General features: G+C 42.2%; 1 protein-coding gene across 3 annotated transcripts in view; it reads left to right on the top strand.

Annotated features, from left to right (window-relative positions):
• The window catches only part of CYRIA (CYFIP related Rac1 interactor A), a 105,034-nt gene extending 85,551 nt beyond the window's left edge, over nucleotides 1-19,483 (top strand). For all 3 annotated transcript variants that reach the window (XM_035000622.1, XM_035000623.1, XM_035000621.1), the window contains 9 exons: nucleotides 4,040-4,161; nucleotides 5,423-5,528; nucleotides 7,229-7,365; nucleotides 7,834-7,911; nucleotides 8,091-8,207; nucleotides 8,299-8,378; nucleotides 9,885-10,011; nucleotides 14,096-14,166; nucleotides 16,187-19,483. In XM_035000622.1, coding sequence (XP_034856513.1) covers nucleotides 4,040-4,161; nucleotides 5,423-5,528; nucleotides 7,229-7,365; nucleotides 7,834-7,911; nucleotides 8,091-8,207; nucleotides 8,299-8,378; nucleotides 9,885-10,011; nucleotides 14,096-14,166; nucleotides 16,187-16,250 — 902 coding nt within the window. In that variant the 3' untranslated portion in view covers nucleotides 16,251-19,483. The remainder of the gene's footprint in view (nucleotides 1-4,039; nucleotides 4,162-5,422; nucleotides 5,529-7,228; nucleotides 7,366-7,833; nucleotides 7,912-8,090; nucleotides 8,208-8,298; nucleotides 8,379-9,884; nucleotides 10,012-14,095; nucleotides 14,167-16,186) is intronic.
• Nucleotides 19,484-19,969: the final 486 nt, after the last annotated feature.

The raw sequence follows: 19,969 nt of genomic DNA, 5'->3' as shown, positions 1-19,969 counted from the left end.
GTTTTTTTTTTTTTTAACAGCTTCATTGTTAGACAAGAGCAGCCCAGCTTGATGTAACCATTCTTCTCAATGGAGATAAAATCATTGACAATGATTAGAATTTTAGAATGTGATTCTTAGAGGAAACATCACCGAGGAATTCACTGCCTACAACTGAAATAAGGCCTCATGTCCATCAGTAATACATCAGTAGTATTATTGGTGGGCATATATATGTGTGTGTACCTTTGACTAAAGGTCAATCTTTGTGTGAAAAGTAGAAAAACAAAACCCATAATTCCGAGTTCCTGTTCCCTCAGCAGGTGCTTTAGAAGGTTGCCGATCAGTTAAATATCAGCATACCTTTTCAGTCACTAATTTTTCAAGATGTTTCTCTTTGACATCTGAAGACACAATATATTTTTAAAAACATGGCTACCAACTGAATCTAAATACAGAGAAAACCAGAAGTAAAGACCCCAAAGCCTCTCAAAGAGATAGTCCAGAAAACAAATGATAACAGCCTTAGGATTGGGATAGTCAACATAGTTGGTGCAGTTTTTCACTCAACAAATATCCTAATAGTTTGTTAACCATAACAAAGAGACATTGAGGCTGTAGATGAATAATGGATGACTTAAAAACACAAATATTAATGAAAGGGTGAATAGCCAATTTGATGGTAGATAAATATACATATATAAAAACAATAATAGTGAGAGAGGTTAACAGTATAGAAACTATTTGGAAGAGCCAGAGGAGAGGATCCAGAAGTAATAGGATCTTCATTTCTTTCACTGCTTCCCAACACCCACATCCTCTACCACCTGGTCAATGTCCTCATATGTTCATTGAGTCATGACATATTTATTGAGTGTCTCCAATGGGTAGGACATATGGAGGCACTGAGGATAAGATATAGACTCTGTCTCCAAAAATCTTCCAATTCAAAGACAAGCAGAAAAATCATCATTAAGACATAGTGTGAGGGCGCCTGGGTAGCTCAGTTGGTTAAGCGACTGCCTTCAGCTCAGGTCATGATCCTGGAGTCCCAGGATCGAGTCCCACATCGGGCTCCCTGCTCAGCAGGGGGTCTGCTTCTCCCTCTGCCCTCTTCCCTCTCGTGCTCTCTGTGTCTCATTCTCTCTCTCTCAAATAAATAAATAAAATCTTAAAAAAAAAAAAAGACGTAGTGTGAGAAGTAAATCATTCATCCAGGTATTTTATTCAGCAAATCTTTTCTGAGCATATACTATGTGCCAGGCATCATGGAGATTTAAGGTCACATGAAATAAAGCCAGAGTCCCGTGGCCTAATGGGTCAGATTCTCATTAATTAGTCTTGGCTGTCTGGTCACATGGCTGGGGGATCAAAGTAGAATGAATCATGAACTTCCATAGGGTTATGAGCCAATGCCAAATTAGGATTACAGAGTCCTTTTTCTATTTGAAAAAAAAACAAAGACAGATAGATTAGAGCTTCTCCCCAGTCAGCACTCTCCACCTTGCAAGTTGACCCCACATGTGACTTGAGTCCCTAGAAGGCAGGGACCATGCTGCCACCATCAAGGGCCTAGTCGATAGCTAGATGAAGAAGTGACTTCTCCTTCCATGACAGGGGAAGAAGAAAAAAAAAAATAGGGCATCCAAGAAGACTAACAAATTATGGAAGAAAACGAGCCAACACATTTCTAGTCGGGATGAAGAAGGAATGATGAATTGGACTTCTCCAACCCGATCCCACCCCTGCTAAATGGGGCCATATAAAAAACGTTTTTAATAAGACACCAGGACATCTGCCAAAAGAAACATTTTCTCAGAGAGGAAGGCTGGGACTGGGGGGTCCTGTTTCACAGATCACTGCAGTGCTGTGAGAGGGTTCCTGTAAGACGGAAGGGCTTCTCCACAGCCCCAACTCTGCCACCCCTGAGAGAGATGTGACACCACCCCCATGTCACTCATCCAGCTCTTTGTGGCCACATCAGTGTTGGGGTTGAGTCGTATCAGAGAGCGAAGCTTGCCCGTCTATGGCCAGCACCACTTTTAGGCCACTCTCTTGGAGATGATCTTCTTTTTGAAGCATTTAAGAAAGGGCTATCATTTTTAAAAACTGACTGAAACTTTTCTTCTTTTGTGTTAATCACTGGAAGAATGGGTTTTTGTGTTTGTCTGGTCCTCATCTTCTAGCCACTTCATTTTAATTCTGTTTTGTCTAAAACTTCAAGTGGCAACTCGCTCAGATGGAGCCATTGTGACAGCCACCATCAGAAGGCTCCCTTTCCTAGTCTCTAAGTGTCTTCTTTACATACTACTTTATAATTACACTCAAAGAAGCTTACCCCCACGCCCCCCAGAATTTGGTCACAGTCTGTTTTTCTTTTCTTCCTCTTCAAATAACTCTCTCTCTAGGAAATGGCCTTTTTTAGCTTCCGATTTTTCAGTGCATTCGTCAAAGGAGGGAAAGGACTTGAGGGAATGAGCTTTTTCTTTTTCTTTGTTTTCTAGGACCTTCATGCTGCATTTTTGTCACACGTTCTCTTCCCGGACTTTCTTCTTATTCAGAAATTGCCCTGGAATTCTGTTCACTGAAATACCCTCCTCAGTTACAGGCTTCCTAACTTACGAGGTTTTAAAGGTTTCTGTTTAAGACACCCATATCACTTTGAGAGAAGTTTGGGGAACAGGAAAGGATAGGCTGTGAAGTCATTAATATCATGCGTAACAATGTACCTGAGAATTTTCCAGAAGCAGTGGGAGAGTAGAAAAGGATAAAGGAGTAATCTAGCTTCCCAGGCTAGGTTCTGTACCATAACCTAGTAGGTCTCTGTCATGTTCCTCATGATGCACTCATGAGTGTTATACCCGACATAACTCTATCCTACCTTTTCATGAGTGGGGCCTGCTGAGAGAATTCACTATCTTAGGACTTGGATATTTGAAAATGAATTTTTAGGAGGTGACATCTATCCCCCTTCTCCATTAGCAGTGCCTTTGTTTGGGATGGAGATTAATTTCCTTATTAGCCCAGGCATGTAACCTATTTTATAGGTACTGGGAGATAAAACCTAATCTTTACCACCATTTGACTTCCACCCACCAACTTCCACAAAATACTCGTGGGGACAAGAATATATATTGGCTATAGGAATGCAATGTAAAAGTGGGAATTAAGAGCTAAGGAAATGCTTCTGTGGCTGTCAGAATATGTTCTTTATTTATGTAAACCTGAATGTGTCACTTATTCTTGTGGGTAGTGTTTATAGTCAAGATCAATGTTGAACCGTACAATTGTCTTTAAAATGAACCTCCTGTTGGGGGTGCCTGGCTGGCTCAGTCAGTAGAACATGCAAGTCCTGATCTTGGGGTCATCAGTTCAAGCCCCCACATTGGGTGTAGAGCTTACTAAAAATAAATAAATAAATAAATAAATAAATAAATAAATAAATAAATAAATAGACAAAAAATAACCAAATAAATAAAATGAACCTCCTATACTTCTTTAGTTCACGTTCAGTGATAAATCTCAATGCTTTCTCCATGTCTTTGTGTTCCAGAAAGATACATCTCTGTCATGGCCCTGCAGGATTAATATTTTAAGCTTATTTGTTTCTATGGTAATATAAGGGGGACTGTTTTCCCACCTATACTCAGATTCACAGATTTTTAGTCATAACAGAACTATTCAGTAGCTTCTCCTATTAAACGTGGCCCCCCAAAGACAATATTTATTCCTTCTATCACCCACTTAATCACTTGGCACATAACAGGTGTGCAAAAAGTCTGCCCTACACAAATGAGTAAAGTGCCCGCAGTGATTCCAACGTGCTTGGTGTAACGTGTGCAGACAGATGGATGACTGGCTTGAACTGAGTCGTGGACAGAAGCTGTCTCAGGTTCCTTTCCTAGCAGCTTATAAAAAAATAAATAAATAAAAAAGAGTAAAGACCAAACCTGCAGGAATTAAACAGGACTATCTAGTAGGTAGAACTGAATGCTGATCTTCCTTCCAAGCCATTTGTAAACATCATCCCTCTGTGTCTTTTTGTTTCCCTTCTGCTCAGATGCCCAGCCTACAGAAGGAGAGAGGGAAATATGGAACCAGATCAGCGCCGTCCTCCAGGATTCTGAGAGCATCCTCGCAGACCTGCAGGCTTACAAGGGCGCGGGGCCAGAGATCCGAGATGTATGCCAATGATAACACTGAGCTGACAGCACCCTCAGACGAGAAGGGAAACCCACACATGCACACACACCCAGCAAGATTAAGTAATAGCCCTAGTATTTCCTTGTGTACTAGGAAGAACAAGGAGGGTAATGTGGTTTTCACGAAGTATGAATGGCCCCTTTTATTCTAGTACATTAATCTGAGCACACGGCACTGTAGACTGTGTAAAACATTAGCCATTCTCTTCTCAGTCATACATTTCATAGCACAGGACTGACGTTTAAACAGTGATTCCTCAGCATATTACTTCATGTAAGGGAAACATACATTTAAAGTCTAGGACGACAGTTGAAATATAAGTCATGAGAAAAGAAAAGAAAACCAAAACTGTAAATCATGAGGTCTGGGTTTGCATGAATTTCTCAGCATTTTGTAATAATCTTGGCAGGTCCCACAGTATCACAAATACCAGCCGTAAACTAGGTTGCTCTAAGTAGCCTGCAGGTCTGCCATCTTGAAATGACTTTGAGCTTAAAAAAAGAAATCCCTGAAAAACAAAACAAAGAAGAAGATTGTCAGCGTGGCTTTTAAGACTTCATAATGCCTTAAAGGCAAGAAACTTCACACACCTTTTTTTGAAATAATTAGTCTTGTGGAAGGGTCAACACATACACACACGTGCGCACATGAGCACATCTATACGCACTTACAGGCACACCCTACTGCCACTGTCCCCATCTTTCTGGAAGAAAACTCACTAACATAATCCGTAAGCTGCTGAAACCCAGACAAAACAACATTTCCAAGAATGTGACAGCCTCTTAAGAGGTGGTCTTTCTACTTAGGGATCGCCATTGATTTAGATATTGTAGGTCACAGAACAGAAGGCACGTAATACGTATTATAGAGAAAGGAGGATGTCTACAGGATCTGCACTTCCTAATGAGCTCTGGCTCTACTTTAGTAGAATCAAAATGTGGTAGAGGAAGGCTGAATGGCTTCCAATTAGATTTGCAATTTTTTGCACCTAAAATAAGAGAAACAAGAGGACAGGATCTAATTGTAGGGTCATTTACATTATGTTCAAGGGCTAAAATCTCCATTCTAATTGAGCGTCTTGGAGGACAGTTCGGTGAACTGATGTCAGTTTATGAGCACATTAGTGAAGTCTATCAGGCATTGTATTTTCTTAAACTAAAATCCCTTCTCAATCTTAAGGCATTTTGATGTGGAGCTTATTACTTCTTTTTAAACAGACAATTTTATCTTGATTTTGTAGGCGATTCAGAATCCCAACGACATTCAGCTTCAAGAAAAAGCTTGGAATGCAGTATGTCCTCTGGTTGTGAGGCTAAAGAGATTTTATGAATTTTCCATAAGGCTAGGTGAGTATGTGTTTGTAGTTTTCATCCCGCATATGAAGTTCTGTTACAGAGTTTCCTTAAGGAGCAGAAAGGGCTAGCTCAGTGCTTTGGGGAATGGCCCACATCCATCTGCAGTGTTTTAGGAGAGGCCATTCGTGGACAGAAACACCTGTCATTTTCATTTCTTTAAATTCATCTCAGAGTTCTCTGCCCTGCAGTTACCTGCACATTGAGGATGTCTCTACTGGTGGATGTCCTGTGGTCTTGTTCTCAGCTAACAGTTTTGTTGTGGGCTGATCACATTTCTAAATGACAGAGAAGTTGAAATGAACAGGTTACCTGCTAACCCCAAAATCTTGATTTGCTGGAGTCATGTGATAAATTTAATATAGTAAAATATGGGGAAAACAAACAATATTCTGCCCTTAAGCTTTAAAAACAACCTGTACGGGTACAGGATGGCTTTGCAGAAGCAAGAGTAAAGTCGAGTCTGGTTAACAATTGGCTCGATGTGACCACCTGTATGATCTAACAACTCCCCCAAGAGTAAAGCTGTCTAAGGTTTCATTAGTTAATACAGCTAGACGAGGAAAGGGATAGTCATGTTTACTTTTGCTGTAAATGAATGTCACATTTTAGGAGTTAGAGAAACTGAAATACTTTAGGGGAATAATAGTCATGGTGTAGAGAGTACTTGAAGCTAAGACCCAAAGGGAATGGTTGAATGAACTAAAATAGTCTTTCAAGAAAAGAGAGCTTCTGGAGACTCTCAGTTAGCTTCTCCCTGTTTCCTCCTTCTCTGTTTCTTCAAAGTGTAAATCTAGACCCAGTGAACTGAAATCCTAAGGAGCCAGATTTTTAACAGAAGGATAAAGATGCACCTGTCAGAGCAGACCATGGTAGAACTGACTACCTCAGAAGGCAGTACATCCCCATAAATGGAAAAGGCAAGAGATGTCCTTGTAAAGATGCTATAAAAGACAATTAAGGACTGTAGCTCAGGGGCTAGCAGACTTGTCTGTAAAGAGCAGATAATAAATATTTTAGGCTTGGGGGCCATCCTGTCTTTGTTGCAGCCACCCAACACGTCCATTGTAGCATATTAGTAGCCAGAGTCAATACATTAAGGAATGGAAATAAAGTGGGGCTATGTGTTAATAAAACTTTATTTGTAAAAATTGACCGTGGGCCGGATTTGGCCTTTGTGCCACTGTTGGCCAACCCCCGCTGTAGAGGGTTGATTAAATGAGTCAGTATTGTTAGAAATATGTTGAAGGGAAAACGGGAGGGACTGTTTAGGGATAGACAAGAAGGAGGAATGAGACTGTTTCAAGGACAGTAATGGAGGTCGATATGGCAGTGGGTTGGCAGAAAAGTACCACACAGTCTCATGGACAGGACCCAAAAACTTGTGTCTGGTTTCCAAACAGTGGTCGGAGCTGGCACTATGGAACGCTGAGAGTTGAGCTGAGCTCTGAGGGACATGGGCAAAACTGTGTGGCCCTGGGGGTGTTCCACAGGTAGGGGGGCAGTCTGCTCAGGCCTGATGGGCTCCTTCTCCTTTCTTCACATGTCGCACTGTACATGGCTATGGGAAAAGACATGGAGAAGAAAGACTCAAGCAGGTTATCCCTGAGAATGTCAACGGGGCCTAAGAACTGTGCTTCTAGAATGATCTCTGTGGGCTACCTCAGATATATATTTATCACTTTGACTTTCAGAGAAAGCTCTTCAGAGTTTATTAGAGTCTCTGACCTGTCCACCCTACACGCCAACCCAGCACCTGGAACGGGAGCAGGCCCTGGCAAAGGAGTTCGCGGAAATTCTCCATTTTACCCTGCGATTTGATGAGCTGAAGGTTAGACCACACACGCTAAGACAGTTTAACAGACTTGTCCTGAGGACCTACTGTGTGCCAGCACTCTACTAAAGCCGTGGGGCGGGGAATAGATGAGTACAATGTAGCTCCTTCCCTACAGGGACATAAAATGTGGTGAGAATTTGCATTCCTTATAGTCAACGTGATGTAGGATGGCAGTTTGTGCATGGAAATTCAAAATCTGCCAAATTCGAGAAGAGGAAACCTTTTCAAAGTATCTGTGCTGATGGAGAACAAGTATTCTTTCCCTGCAATCTGGCTGATAGGAAAAGCAGGGCCTATATTAAAACAATGAGGCTCTGAGTATTTTTAACCAGAAGTTACTTTGATTATTGTATAACCAAGAGATGTCCTGGTATATTTACCGAGTCTAGAGTCTGGGCTCCTAATGCATATCCTCTCTGTGATGGGGAGCGATGACCTTCTTTCTTCTCTTCTGAATTTCAGATGAGGAACCCAGCTATTCAGAACGACTTCAGCTACTACAGAAGGACGATAAGTCGCAACCGCATCAACAATATGCATGTGAGCCCCTGGGTCTCCTGGTCTGTACACCCATTCTCCACGTCATCCTTGGACTGCTGCATCAGGCAGGGCCCAGGGAAAAGACAGCCTTCATCTGTAATTCCGTTTCCAGCAGACACTGTTTGGGGATTTTTGACCCTGTCTTTATCAATTGTGTCTTCTCTTCTTATTTTCATCAGCTAGACATTGAGAATGAAGTCAATAATGAGATGGCCAATCGAATGTCCCTCTTCTATGCAGAAGCCACGCCAATGCTGAAAACCCTTAGCAATGCCACCATGCACTTTGTCTCCGAAGTAAGTGAGGCTGAGCACTGAGGTGCTTTTTTTCTTAACTGCACAGGAAAGCTGCTAGCAGGGCTAATATACTTTTGTGTCTCCCATTTAGAATAAAACCCTGCCAATAGAGAACACGACAGACTGCCTCAGCACGATGACAAGTGTTTGTAAAGTCATGCTGGAAACGCCGTAAGTGAGATCAGAGGCGGATTCATGGTCTAGAGGTCACGTGGAGAGAGCTTGTTAATATGATGTTGTTGATGATGATGATATTGATGGTGGTGGTGGTGGTGGTGTTAACATTCGGGTCAGCACATTGACATTTACAGCTATATTATCTGAATTCATTTTATAAAGAACTCTGGGTGATAAATGTAATCAGCCCCATTGTATAGTTGAGGTTCAAACTGGTTAACCGACTTCCCAAAGGTTGAGTAGTTGTTAGACGGCAAAACCAGGACTCAAACCAAAGATGCTGTAGAAGATGGGGAAGGGCCAAATGGAAGGCTGCCTAAATGACTGGGTATTATTATTATTATTATTATTATTATTATTATTATTATTATAAGTATATTGGAGAAGAGATTTGGCAGAAGATTTAGAACGAAGAGCAGAAGGGGTAATATTGTTGCAAGAATGATAATGGATTATCAGACTTCTGTCCCTCTTCCCTTCTCTTTTTCTCCCTTCCCTACCCTTCCCTACCCTTCCCTTCTGACTCTGCCTCTCACAACAGTTTTGTTGTACTTAAACTAGCTGCTGGATTGTTAGAAGTGGCAAAGGTTGTTAATGGAGAGGCAGCGTGGTAATGAGGAAGTCCACACCCACAAGCCAGGGTTCCAGTTATCTCTTCAGCCACTTTTGTGCCTGTAGACAGGTGGTATGGCTTGCAGGGCCTTGTTTCCTTCTCCTATGAGGTTCCCATAATACCATCTATGCGGCAGGGGGCTTGGGAGGGCCAGAGACCTCAAAAGAGCCATATGAAATGTGATGCTCTGTTCAAATGTGATATGGTGTTAATTTCAAATATTTCACTTATACCAAAGTTAAGATTTATTCCAAGACAGAAATAGTAATCGTCTTCATTGTGGGCCCAATTCATAATGAAATAGGTTAGTTCAGAAAGCCTCTAGAATTATCTTGAATTATCTGAATCATCAGGGACCCTGTCAAGGTAAGTGAACAAAATTCAAACTCCACAAATACTCCCAGCCCCAGTGAATGGCACATAATTTCTTTTACGTATCTTTGCCAATCCAATTCAATCTGCAGCCTGTGTCTTAACAAAGGAAGTTAGTCTGACTGGAGACATGATAGCCGCTCTGTAGAAATGAGCCTGATTCTTTTTCTCCATAATGAAGCCATTATTCTCTATAATCTTGGACAGCCAGAGGGTCCTGCTATAAAATATTCAAGATTGATGGGTGGGGGGAGTGATGTACGTGACAAGCTGGCCCGCTGAAGGGCAGAAGAGAAGAGAATTTACTGCCCTCTAATTTACCTTATTTTCACACTGAAGTGCTGGTTGGATAGATTCAAGGAGAATTATCATCATGGGCTTCTTAAAGAGCATATTACCCTGGTTGTTTCAGGTCCGGGATTGTTCTTAAGATGATTGGAGGAGTCTAAAGTGGACAGAAATGGACGTGCTCCAGCAAGGAAGTTAACACGGCTGCCATTTCTTCTCTCTTCCAGGGAGTACAGGAGTAGGTTCACAAGTGAAGAAACGCTGATGTTCTGCATGAGGGTGATGGTGGGGGTCATCATTCTCTATGACCACGTTCACCCCGTGGGAGCATTCTGCAAGACATCCAAGATTGATGTAAGAATAGTGATGAACTCTGCTTTCCAAATAAGAGCTCTCGTGAATAGTGCCAGACAGACCTTGATTTTCTCTCTCTCTCTCTCTCTCTCTCGCTCTCGCTCTCGCTCTCTCCTCCCTCCACTACTCAGAGGTGGGGATTTCTCCGAGATGCAAGCCCCACCCCATGGCAGCTATCCTCATAGCAAGAAGTCCAATCTTTTTCATGTGCTTACAAGCAAAACATCCAACCAAAAACCATAGCAGGAGCTCAGAGACACTAATCCCCTCAGCCTGCAGAGAAGCTGAGCAGATGTGAATAGTCACTTAGTTGCAAACTGCCCCTTCAGTTTGGGTACCCAATGTGCCATATGAATATATAGATACTGATGTGTCATATGTGACTTAAAGTAAACAGCATTGGGAGATACTGGATTATGAGACACCATGGTCAAATTTCAAACAACATTCCAACTTCCTCTCCTACCAACCCCCACTGGTGGCTCTACCTGATGTCACTGAGATATGCTTGAGCCCCATTCCCTGCCCAGAGGACCCTCCCTTCTTTCTGATGGGTGGATTCCTTTAAACCATTCCACAAATGTCACCTCATTCAGGAACACATCTCCTGTACCCTGCATGGTCAGGACCTCCCTTCTCTGCTGGCTCCCAGAGCACTAACCATTTTGGATTTTCTGATTCCCTCACAGACCCCAAGTTTCTTTGTAAGGACAGAGACTATGATCTGTATACCCAACATCTGCTCTACCGCCTAACACCATACACGACATAGAGCATGATGCTCAATAGATACTCCATAGTGTTTTTGCCGAATGAATGAATATAAGTGGAAAACTCATGATTTTGGTGTGCAAGCGACTTCTGTTGATTGTAGCATAAAGGACATCTCCTCTTAGTCCTCATCTGCAGCATCATCCCCATAGTGTATCCTGTGTGTTAATATAAAGCCTTTTAAGAGCACAATAGGCCCCTTTGGGATTCACTCTTTCTGACTGTGCTAAGTTTGGGGGGCACACCCTGTTCTCACTCATCTGCACAGAAAAGCCTCTCTGATACTTTAGTGCTGTGCCGACAGAAAGTCTTCATGCCCAGAGGGACCACGAGTCTGAAGAGCATTAAGGAAATTTATCAATTAAAGTGGAATTAGACTACTTATTTTGAAGGTCTGGCTTCCTGACACAGCTAGGCATGGTTGTTCATAGAGCCTTTATTATTATTTTTTATTTTTTAGTATGATTTTGTTATTTTCTGTCTACCAAGAAAAAAAGTATTTAGTATAAAAGAATTAGGAAAATGTAAGAAATCAAAATACAGAAAATTGAATGTATCTTTCTATAGTAACCTTACCATAGGCGATGACCATGGTCAATATGGCAGCATATCTACCTCCCTTCCTTTTATATGGATGTTTGTGTATATGCACGTGTGTGTGTGTGTGTGTGTGTACATAACAGATCAGCACCCTGCTATAATTGTATTTTATTTGCATCACAGTATATCATGGAATTATTTTTATACCAATGAACATTTTTACTATATTCTTTGTGAGGCTTTAACATTCTTATACTATGGATCAAATATAAATAACTCTAATAACTCCATGAACATCATTTGAATGTGGATTGAGTTTATTGTTTGGTACGCACAGGACATTCTCATTGACCAGAGCCACTTGTTAACTTGTCACAGAGTCAACAATTAAAAACACACTGGGGACAACTATGGCTTGTATCCCTAACATTCTAAAAGCTTGTCCTTGCTGGTCATTTACTGAGTCTTTCTGATGAGGCCATAATCATTATATAATGTTAAATCTAACCACTCATAGTCTTCATGAAATCTATTTGTTCCTCAGTCTCACTAGGAAAAGCTTGTTCATACTGAAGTGTGCATGTTTCTCTTAGAAAGTTTCAGGCTGGGCGCCTGGGTGGCTCAGTTGGTTAAGCGACTGCCTTCGGCTCAGGTCATGATCCTGGAGTCCCTGGATCGAGTCCCGCATCGGGCTCCCTGCTCAGCAAGGAACCTGCTTCTCCCTCTGACCCTCCCCCCTCTCATGTGCTCTCTCTCTCTCTCGTTCTCTCTGTCTCAAAAAAAAAAAAAAAAAAAAAATCTTTATTAAAAAAAAAAAAAGAAAGTTTCAGGCTTACCAAATACAACACGTATTCAAGATGGGCCATTTCCTTTGACACCATAAAGGGGCGCCTTCAGATACCAGTCTGCTTCTAAGCCAGCAGTTATAGGCACTGGGTTTATATATCCTTTAAGTGTCATCAGCTGTGAAAAAACAAATATTGATTTGTGAAGCCCTGAGATGTGTGTCATTCATAATATGCACTTACAAAGAACACACCCTGGAAACCCAGATGAGGGAGAAGCTTATTCTGCTTCAAGAAGAGACAGAGGGTGATGATGGAGGTGGATCTTGGAGAAGGGCTAGGATTTTCCCAAGTGGACAGAGGGGAGCGGGGGAGCCCTGGAGCAGTGAATTGTCAGAGCCACGTCACTGAGGCCCAAAAGGGTTGGGTCATTGAGAGAAGAGATGCCATTCTTGGGTGCCAGAAAGCCAGGCTCTCTGTGTTCCTGATAGAATGTGGGCACTTATCAGAGAACCTTGGGGGTCTCTTCTACCACTAGACCATGAGTTCCACCGGGAAAGGGACCAAATCTCTACATCTCTGGGCTGGAGCCCATTCTTGGAAGTGAGCAGGCTCAGGATGGCACACACCTGGCATGTTTTAGGCTCTGCCTATCCTGCCTATCCAGCACCTCTGATGGACCATGACCTTCTTTCTTGATGAGCCTATAATGTGACCCTCAAATGACTCTCAACCCTGTGCTTCTGGCTACCTCCATCAATCTACCAGGGTCTATCAGGCCATAAGGTAAAACTTCCTACACACCAGAAGTATACCCACAGAAAATATTTGAAAGAGACCATTATGAAAGAGGTCCTTGGTCTATCCAAATTCAATACAGAGCATGAACATCTGAGTTTAAAATGAGCGATTGTATTTTTTGCGGGAAGATACTTCTTTGTCAAAAAAAAAATTCTAGGATATGCATAATATAATGTGATCTATGTAAACCTAGTTTTCATAGACTTCCCAAATTATGAATAAATTATATTCCAAGGGCACAAAAAACTAAGAAACTTACCCAGGTTCATGCAGGTACTAAATAAGCAAGGATGGAGGAAACCAAAGCTGTCTACCCCCAAGTGGTTCATATTCTTTTTTCAAAAAAAGATTTTACTTGTTTATTTGACAGAGACACAGGGAGAGAGGGAACACAAGCAGAGGGAGAGGGAGAAGCAGAGGGAGAGGGAGAAGGCACCCCGCTGAGCAGGGAGCCCGATGCGGGGCTTGATCCCAGGACCCTGGGATCATGACCCTGAGCTGAAGGCAGACGCTTAATGACTGAGCCACCCAGGTGCCCCAGTGGTTCAAATTCTTAACCTCTGTCCTTCACCAGTCCCCTCTTAGGGAGCCAAGATAATTCAGGCACTAAAATCTCCAAGATCTCCAAGATCTTCTGATAAATGCCAGCATGCTATTAGAAGCACAAAGAGGTGGTGGTTACTTCTACCTGATGAAGGTAACGAGGTGTGCAGAGGCCTCCTGGTTTTAGTGATCTTTAGCTCTGTCCTAAAAAAAAAAAAATGCCAGTCAAACAGCTAAAGGAGGAATAACATCCTGGAAAGAGGGATGGCATAAAATCATTGGGTTTGTAATTCATGCAGTCAGTGTCCACTGAGCAGCTACTGGGAGTGGGGGGTGGGGGTAGCCCTACGCTTGGCTCTGGAGCACAAGACAAGATCACAGTCTCAAGTCTTTGGCCCCAAATGGCAGACACATGAAATGTTCAATGGCAGTAGAGTATGAAAAGTGATACACAGCTTCTAGAAGTGCCCCGAAGAGCAACTCACTAACATGAAGGAGTAGGAAGGTCTGTTGGTCATTTCTGTATTTGATTTCTCTGGGCAGAAATAACACGATCTGATTAGGCACCGATGGTAGTATGAACGGATACTATCATGGACACAGTTGCTAGGCTATTAACAAAATGTTGTGCTTTCTCCTCCCAGATGAAAGGCTGCATAAAGGTTTTGAAGGAACAGGCCCCGGACAGTGTGGAGGGGCTACTGAATGCCCTCAGGTAAGCCTCAGCCCTGCGACGCTTCAGAGAGACTTCAAACTTAGATGCTGTTGGGGACCAGGCCCTAGAGCACCAGGCTTAACCCTGTGCATGTCTTCACACATTTAATCCTCCCAACAACCAGTTGAAGTCAGCACCATTTTTATCAGATGGAAGAAACTGAGATGTAGGGAAATGAAATAACTTGCCCAATGTCACACAGCACACGACAGAGCTAGAACATGCCCCTGGGTCTGGGTGACCCCACAGGCCGTGGGCCTGACTCCAGGCTGCACTGCCTTGTGGTCAGTGGAGACTCATCAGAAGAAGAAGCTTCCTGAGTCTCACTTGCCCCTTCACCTGTTGTATGTGAAAATTGTGGGTGGCTTTTGAAAACTCTCATGCTCAGGCTCCAACCCGACCGAATGAATTAGAGTCTCCAGGGTGGGGACACAGGCATCCACTCTGTGTTTGTTCTAAAGCTCCCTGGGTGACGTGCTCTACCCTGCCGGAGGCCCAAGTATTTGGAAGCTATGGCTCATTTCAGCTTCTAACCGCTAACAACTGATGCCCAGGCAGCCTCTCTTCCAAGGATACACGTGCTTAATACACTCCAGAGAAGGGAGTCTTATTTTTCAGCCATGACACATGTACAGGAATTTGTTAAATCTTACTACCACGTAAATCATTCCACTGCCGGATTGCAATCTGGAAGGTTTATGGTCCTTGCTCTCTTATTCATCTTTGATTTTCCCGAGTCCCACTCACTGTTGTGCATGCAGTAAGTGTTCAATAAGTGTAAGTGGACTGGATCAATGATCTTCTATCTGTGTACAATGCTCATGTCTTATACTCCACTCCCGAGTATGTTGTCTCATTTAATTATCACAACTCAAGAGAGGGAAGGTGATCTATTATCCCCATTTAATAAATGAAGAAACAGCCACACATTTAATGAATAAAACTGAGGTTGATGCTGTTTTGTGGAGCTGCTAAGTCATTATTCTTCAGAACAGATGTAGCATTAACAGAGTAGCCTTCCAGATTCCGTGCGTGAACCAAGCTTTTCTCCATTGGTGCCCATTTCCCAGCAGGCTGGCTTCCCATACGCAGTAAGACTCTGGTGCCTGATTTTTTTTTTTTTTTTAACTTTCCAGCCTCATTTAATTGAGCAAGGCTTTGTGAAGAGCAGGGCACTGGGCTGAGCAGTGAGCCCCATCTGAGTGTTGGCATCTGTGGTTTCTTGTAGGTATTGTGGTGAATGGCTTTTGAGGCAGACAGACTTGGGTCCAAATCAGAAGCCACAGATCCCTCACGAATCACACACGTTGGCAGATTTGTGGTCTGAAATGGGTCATTTCACCTCTCTGATTCTCAGTTTCACCTGTAAAATGGAGGCGGGAGCCTCTTCCGCAAAGAGTTAGTGTGGGTGAAATGAGGACTTACACGAGTGTCCAGGACCTGGCAAGGTTTGATGACATGATAATTCCCCTTTCCTTCCTTTCATACACGGTGCCTGAGCCAGGTTAATGGTGAGGCTGCAGACAGTGCTGCTCCTTATTTTGGTTTGTTTACCTGCCTTTGTGCCCCCTTGTGGTGGCAATGAGCATAAGCCTTCCCAGGAAAGTAGAAAACCATCAGCATTGAAGTTTTGGGGGAATGTTGGGATGCAGATCCACATTCTGAAATTTGTAACTCAGCAGGGGGAGCCTAGATGGTTGAGATGCTGCACTCCTTCACGTGAAGTTGACCTCCCCGGAAAATGTGATGGCTTCTATCTCCTCTGTATATTTATTTGATTAGATTAAAGGTCTACTTGTTGAATAACCACACTACAAAATTCCTTTAGGAAAAAGAATCAAATACTAAATCCATCTGAGAATACACTGGGCACGAAGTGTGGTTATTTGTGTAAGGAACGAGCCCGAGTTTGATTTCTAAATAGCCATTGTGTCTCTCAAGGTAAAGGGCTGAGAGTCATCATGAAGTTTTGGCAGAGCACTGTTTACACGCTGACCCCCATTGCTTTCTCTCCATCCAGGTTCACTACCAAGCACTTGAATGATGAATCAACTTCCAAACAGATTCGAGCAATGCTTCAGTAGGAGCTCTGCTCCAAGAAGAGGATCTATGTACTGACCTCAGAAGATGTATATGTTTACATAATTTAATACAGATTGATGTTAATACTTGTGTATTTACATAACCGTTTCCTTCTTGTCACTGAAATATATGGACTTTAATTTGTATCTTGACTGACTCAACCCAGCAGAGCATAAATTGACTTGAGAGCCTAACCTTTGATGTCTAAAACAAAACCCTCTTCTCCAAAGCCAAAATTTGGAGATGTTGATCTTTACTACTGGAGTCCTTTAACTACACCTGTAACAATCCAAAATTCCCAATAGTTTGTGGTAGTGTTTTAATTCTAGATGTGTAATCTCTCTGGGAAGTTTACTTATAGAAACACGAAGTATTTGATTTCCTGTGCCGGCTTGGCTACAAGAAACACAACCGTTATCCTGACAGAGGGAGAGAGGAATCCAAGAAAAGAAAAATGCATGTGAAGACACAAACTCAAGTATTTGGAATTCAGCACGCCCCTCACCTCTCTTCCCTCAGACTGCAAACCACATGTGCAGCTTTTTGTTTGCACGTTATTTTATTTAGTGACATATTCCCTTCTCTCTGGATTTATATTCCTCTAATGTTCCCTTTTGATTCTGCAAGAGGAAAATCACCTGTGCTTGAATCCATTTGTAAGAAAGAAGTGAGAATAGATAGATGTGCTGTCATAGCTGAGCTGTGAAGGTGGTTGTCTTGGAAGTGGGGGACAGGCTGGGAGGAAGGACACACAGGCAACAGGACAGTCCTCTCTCCACTTCAACCCTCTGGCTTTGGGTAATTTTACTGACACTCCAGGTATCTGTGGGGTCCTGGGTGCCCAGCAGCCCTCCTGAAATGGGCCCTGCCCTTTGTGGGCTGATCATGTGGTGACAGAGGTCTCGGGTACTTCACTAATTTCCAGAAAACTGGGGACTCCAGAGGGGGGAAATGCTACATTTTCCAGTTCCCTAATATTTAAAAGGTAGCTCCTCCCTGACCGCATGGCTAGCTTGCTGCAATGTGTACAACTTTGGTCTGAGTACATGGATTTAGTCCTAGCCTTATTGATCCACTATGTGGTCTTTGGAAATGCACTTAAGCTCTTTGTGTCTCACTTTCTTCATCTATAAAATGGGCAATTAGAACAGACGATCTCCAAGAGCCCTACAAGGCAACGAGCCAATAAAATGGCTGACTCTTACATGCTTCCTTAGGAAATAGAGTCCAGGAATCATCACCCCACCTTGTCTTGAAGATAGGACCAGGCCTAGAGTCATTCTGTCTGCAGATCGGAGCTTATAATGGAACCTTGAAATTCTCCTATTCCGATGTCCAGTGGAGAAATGTGACGAGGGTGAAGTCAAACAGGATCAACCCCCATGTAGGACTGGAGCCCAGGATCCCTCACTCCTGACTCTTTCCCTCTTCACCATGTGGCCTATGCATACATACTATGGGATGAGATTGGACACTTTTAAGTCAATCTTCAGTCTGGCTTATTTTATTACTTGCCTATTTCTGACAGAAGGAAAGGGTTGCCCAGTGATTGATAATCCCAGAAGTTGGGCCTGGGTACACCATGTCCCAAGGAGCGAGCCGTCAGACACAATTGATTTCCAGACTTTCGTATCCAGCTGGCATTCTCTCGAGTCCTCCAAGAAAGGGGAAAGATACTTTTGTTTTGTTTTATTTTTAACAACAGCAACAAAAAATCCAGTCAAGTGACAGAACAGATTCTCTGGTTTATATCTAAATGTCAGTCAACAGAGAGAAAAAGTCCCTTTTCCTTAGAACTTTTCAAGCTGAACAAGTACAGCTCCTTGGATTGGTGGGGGGGGGGGGGTTCCTCTCATCAGGACAGGAATGCACTTAGATGCACTTAGATGGCCTTCATGGCCTTTTCAAACCTAGGGATTTTAACACCTTGGAAGAAGCCAGGAAATGGGGTAACAACGGGTGAGAAAATTCATTGACTGTTCAGCTTAAGAAATGTTCTATTTGGCAGCCTCACATCATCTTTGGGCAGCAACTGTCAAGACAAGAATTATAGAGGCACTCAATGTTTATCATCATTGGGTCCATTTGTTTCCTTTATTGGGTGAGGAGCTTAAGTCTTGGAGAGAGGAAAGGACTTGCAGAGGAAATCGTTGAGCACATTTATAATTTTTAATTAGACTTTTATCAAATGGGACCAAACATACAGGAGGCGCTGCTGGCCTGCCCCAATATAGCCAAGCCACCTTGTTTCAAAGCTAATATCCACCTGTCCATGGATTTTCAAAAGCCCAGTTACCTCTGATGATCAGGAGGACAAGTTAATTGAACGTCTGTGATCACTAACAGGTAATGGATATTGGGTCCACTCCTGAGCTACTGTGGGAGACAAATTCTTTTAACAGACTGCCCTCCAGGCATCAGGAGTCCATGAAAAGTCATGTTTTCTTTTCCTGTGTGCGCTGCATGTGTTTAAGACCCGTGGGTGGTTTGGGGGAAAGTGCTAGCCACAGTACCCATGTCGATGTTAACTATATTTCATATTGGATGTTTCATAGTTTTCAAATAAACAGTGTTTTCCATTACTCAGATATTTATTTGGGGGCAGACAACAGGTGAAAATTACATTTCTCAGATTCGCTGCTACTTTGGCACCATGACTTTGTTCTCAGAAGTTTTTCATGCATCACTAAGAGCTGCTAATGAAAGCAAGTGGCAGTGAGTGTTTTGAATTGTGGTAGCCCATTAGGGCTGGAGTATTTATTAACAACCAGAAAGAAAGTCTTGATAGTAATCTCTTAATTGTTAGTTAACTCATGCTTCATCATTTGCTTCTAGTCATCATCATTGTATCAAGACATTAATGGTAAACTGAGGTTTTTGATACATCATCACATTTAAGTTACAAAAAAGTAATAATCATGCTTCCTCAAAAGAAAAACAAAGCCTACCCAATCTTGGAATCCAATTGTACAAGTAGAATTCAGAGAATTCTCATTCAGTCTTGTATCCAAACAGCTACAGATTTTTCTAGACATTAATAATAAACAGTGGAATTTTATCTTAAAGACATTTTGGAACCTAACTTCCTCATTACATCTATAAAAGCTGTTTTAAAGTTGTCATATGTTGTTTGCTAAAGTCATTGTAATTTTTTTTTTTTTTTGCCTGCTTTGCCTCTTTTTGTACAGAAGTTTTGAGTGTGAAATGAAAATTAAAGTTTGGTACATATATTTAAAAATATACCTCTATTTTATATGATGTTCAGTGCTGAGTGGGTGATGAGCACATGATCAAAGGTATTTGCTAAACATCGATATTTGCTAAACACCCTCTCTGGGGACCAGCAAATCACACCATCTGCCTTCCACCTCTCTTTATATACAACATAAAATACGCAAAATATTCTGCTCTTGGTACCAGCTATATTTTATTAATTTCAGCAAAGATTTTTCATTATTTAAAAAGGTATAGAATAAAAAGAGGCATGATTGATATCTAGAGATGCATGAGACCTACTTGTCCAAGGATGCTAAGGAACATGCATTCTATCTTTTGAGTGTAGTAGCCCTTTATGGATTCAACAAAGTCAGCCATTAACTTATTCTATATATGTACATTTTTCAGTCAACTTAAGCTTTAAAGCAATTCTTTTAAAAATTGAATTTTGAAATTGTCTTAGAGTAGCCTTGCATATTTTAAGCTTTTCACCTGAGACCTAATT

Source organism: Mirounga leonina, unplaced genomic scaffold (assembly GCF_011800145.1).
Source record: "Mirounga leonina isolate KUSES-001 unplaced genomic scaffold, KU_Mleo_1.0 Mir_125, whole genome shotgun sequence".
Classification (NCBI taxonomy): Eukaryota; Metazoa; Chordata; class Mammalia; order Carnivora; family Phocidae; genus Mirounga; species Mirounga leonina.
The sequence above is the reverse complement of the archived record's forward strand: the minus strand, read 5'-3'. Positions and strand labels throughout refer to the sequence as shown.